This window comes from Paramormyrops kingsleyae, chromosome 10 (genome assembly GCF_048594095.1).
Source record: "Paramormyrops kingsleyae isolate MSU_618 chromosome 10, PKINGS_0.4, whole genome shotgun sequence".
In the NCBI taxonomy this organism is placed as follows: domain Eukaryota; kingdom Metazoa; phylum Chordata; class Actinopteri; order Osteoglossiformes; family Mormyridae; genus Paramormyrops; species Paramormyrops kingsleyae.
In genome coordinates, this window is record NC_132806.1 from 8,570,983 (window position 1) to 8,574,303 (window position 3,321).

General features: G+C 42.0%; 1 protein-coding gene across 2 annotated transcripts; it reads left to right on the forward strand.

Annotated features, from left to right (window-relative positions):
* Positions 1 to 1,506: 1,506 nt before the first annotated feature.
* On the forward strand, positions 1,507 to 2,790 carry LOC140593162 (uncharacterized). 2 transcript variants are annotated; one of them, XM_072717077.1, is made up of 2 exons: positions 1,507 to 1,605; positions 1,950 to 2,790. In XM_072717077.1, the coding sequence occupies exons 1-2, from the start codon at positions 1,556 to 1,558 to the stop codon at positions 2,668 to 2,670; spliced, it is 771 nt and encodes a 256-aa protein (XP_072573178.1). In that variant the 5' UTR covers positions 1,507 to 1,555; the 3' UTR covers positions 2,671 to 2,790. The 2 variants fall into 2 exon arrangements, with proteins under 2 accessions (XP_072573178.1, XP_072573179.1); XM_072717078.1 differs by having other exon boundaries at positions 1,560 to 1,605; positions 1,947 to 2,790.
* Positions 2,791 to 3,321: the final 531 nt, after the last annotated feature.

Below are 3,321 nucleotides of genomic sequence, written 5' to 3' on the forward strand. Positions count from 1 at the left end.
CTTCCTGAGCTCCTCGAATACCCCTATGTTTACATCCAGCGTATACTCCACCCCTGCAGGCGACGGCAGATCGCGCTCCACGTCACGTCAGCTGCAGACACACCTCGAACGCACCCCGTGATTAGGTAACGTCGTATGGGTTTCTTTCTATGCCACGTGATCTGTCTACGCGGCGTGCGTCTTTTGCGACACGTCTGTTTATAAACACGGAATCCGCTGTTTGTAAACGGTCCGCATTTTACCCTCACCCCCCCATTTCTTCCAAGCGGCTTGGTATTACGGTGTTCCCGGCAATTCAGTTGCCCTATGTTTCTCCTGTCTATCAGGAAATAATGTTTCCCCTAATATTAAAGCAAAGAGGTATGTGAAATGTCTGAAAATCACTCAGGTACATTATTACATGTGAATACAGTAGATCGTCACACATAATATAGTCTTATAAGCAATACTATACCGTTTTCATCAAGAAATAGCTCTATCGAGCGAAATAAGTAATTTCATTTATTATCGGTAAAAACAAAAAACATAGAAAAGGCATGTGATGTTTTAAAATTAATATATGGCTTGTTTACCTCAAGAGCTTCGTAAAAAGACATGAAAACAACAGCGAAACCGTGTACAAATCAGCGCGCGACAGGGGAAACAGGGAAACTGAATTGCCCGGAACGGCAAAAACTTTTTTATGTAGAGTCGTGCCATCCAAATCCCACTGGATCTGTGGCCTGTACTACGAAGCGGGGTTACTGGCTTATCGGGGTAACTTGTTGGATTTAAGGTAGTCTGGGCAAAATGTAAGTGAGCGAATATGAAGTCCATTTAAACTGTGGTACCTTAAATCCGACAAGTTACCCCGATAAGCCAGTAACCCCGCTTCGTAGTACAGGCCACAGAACGGCAAAAACTTTTTTATGTCGAGTCGTGCCATCCAAATCCCACTGGATCTGTTCATACGACCATATGGCGATTAAAGCCTGTGTTTCCTCGTTTGTCCATCCTTCCATTTTACTTTTTTATATTTTATTTTGTTTCTCGCTGTGATCGCTCTGTTCGCTGTGTTTCAAAAGATGGCGGTTGTATTTTGTGTTTCAGCGGTAGGCTATTTGCATAACCAATCGACAGCAAATACATTTGTAGGTCCCACCCCAAAGTACCGAAGTACCAAAGAAGTACCCCAACTGGTTTGGCACTTTTCGTACTCGAGATTTCGGTACTGGTGAGAAATAAATGCAAATCTGGATGAAAATAAAAGGGTGAGATGTTGCATAAGCCTATGGAAACAATGCCATGACAAATGTGCGCCATACTCAAAGCTAAAGGCGGTCCAACTAAAAATTTAAATGGCGACTTTTTTTTTGGACGGGCAGTGTATTATATGCATGCTCTTGTCAAAAAGAAAAAATCTTTATAAAGGTAGGATTTAGTATTCCAAAAACTTTTAAAATAAAAAAATAGCTGATAAAAACGCGTGCGTGTGTTTCTGTGTGGGCGGGGGGGCGGGGTGTCATATTCGGCCAATACGGTATATTATACACATTCTAGAACGTTCGCGCATTCTATGATGTTGACCCATCCCCAACGAATCTCATTCTTGATCAAGATGGCAAGGTAAGTGGTAGACTCCCCCTCTTCCAGCAAATTTTCGCCAAGATGGGGATGCTAATTATTATTGTTAATGACAATTAATATTGATTAATTGCAATCAGTTATTATTGTTAATTATTGTACTGCCAAACTAGCTAGCAGAGGTGTTTGGAGGATAGGTGATGAATGTGTATATGTAACATTAAAATGCTCTGGCCGTCTACTTTGATGGTACTTAGATGTTTGTTATTAAATATTATTTGACTAAACCGGATTATGCAGCTGTTTGTTCTCTGTGAGGTTTTCACTGTTATCTCTTTTCCTGTACTGCTACCTTTTTAACCGAATGCTGTTTCTTCTCTCAGCAGCAGGCGAATGGAAAAAGCGGTTTCCTGGATTGACGATGCTTACTGGGCAGCCTGGGATAAATGGGATGAGATAATCCAGTGGGAAGATGACCTGGTTAGCTCACGTAATGGAGGCTTGGATGCTGGTGTGGCAGAAACCGCTGTGGAAGAGAGTCTGCAATATTATCAAAACAAAAAGAAAAAGTGTCGAAAGACCAAGAATCAGACACCAGCAGCAGAAGAAAAGAGAGCTGAGGTTGGCCTTAGACCAAAAGTGGAGACCGAAGGGTTCATGAAGCTGCAGCAGGTGGAGGTTGCAAAAGTGGAGGGAGGGAAGGTCATCATAAGAGTCAGAGATGAAAAAAATTTGAAAATTGAAGATCTCGACATTGAAATAGGCCTGACAGACCTTCAAGAATTCAAAGGTGACGCCCATTTTGAGATTGTTGGGCTTGACATTGGCGATGTCATTGTGGAAGTGGTAGAGGATGACATACAAGAGACAGAAATAAAAGTGGAAGTCACAGAAGTGGAATTTGCAAACTGCGAAGGCGTCCCATTGAATGACGTAGCAGTGGATATCTGTGACCTGCTAATGAAGGAAGTGCAACTAAGGCAAGATGACTTCCATGAAAATGAAGCAGGAAGAGTGAAAGTGGCAGCCAAGGGTGGGAATGTGGTGGAGCTGCCATTGAAGACCTCCGGCACCCGTCGACGAAAGAAAAAGAGGAGGCAAAGTTAGGATTGGAAGCCTGACCTATCCAGTGCTGTCAGAAAAAAGAACACCAGGCAGAAGGTCAGCATCCTTCTCAGACTTGTAACCAAGTGTTACTATTAACTTTTAATAAATGATTACATTTAATGTGGCGAGTTTGAAGTGTGTTCCTGAAGACTGAATATCAGGATGATGAGAGAAAAGTTTTGAGTTTAAACAGGAACTGTCAGACCATGGCATTGGTGCAGATGGGAAAAAGACAATGATCCACTTACAGCTCCCAGACACACAGGATTTATTGATGAAACAATACTACTAAAACAAAGGACCACAAGGGGTCACAAACAGATGGAGCAACATAGGCTAGGCTTGCATGGGCTACATTTAAATAAAACAGAATAGAGGTACTTTATTCATCCCTGTGGGGAAACTGTGTTTTCATCTGCCCTGTCTTGGTATCAGTGAAAGAAACATACAGTACAGGTGACAGCAAGTTTGGCTGTTTATGCTTGAAATGATTAAAGTCAATTTTTAGACCAAAACTCAGCCTTATATTAACTATCCAGATAACTAGCCACCACACCCCCAAATTATAACGGATCTTCTTAAATTCTTTTATAATTCACCTTCCTCTTTGCACATATCGACAACAGCTGATGCCAGATCTCCTGGTGAGCT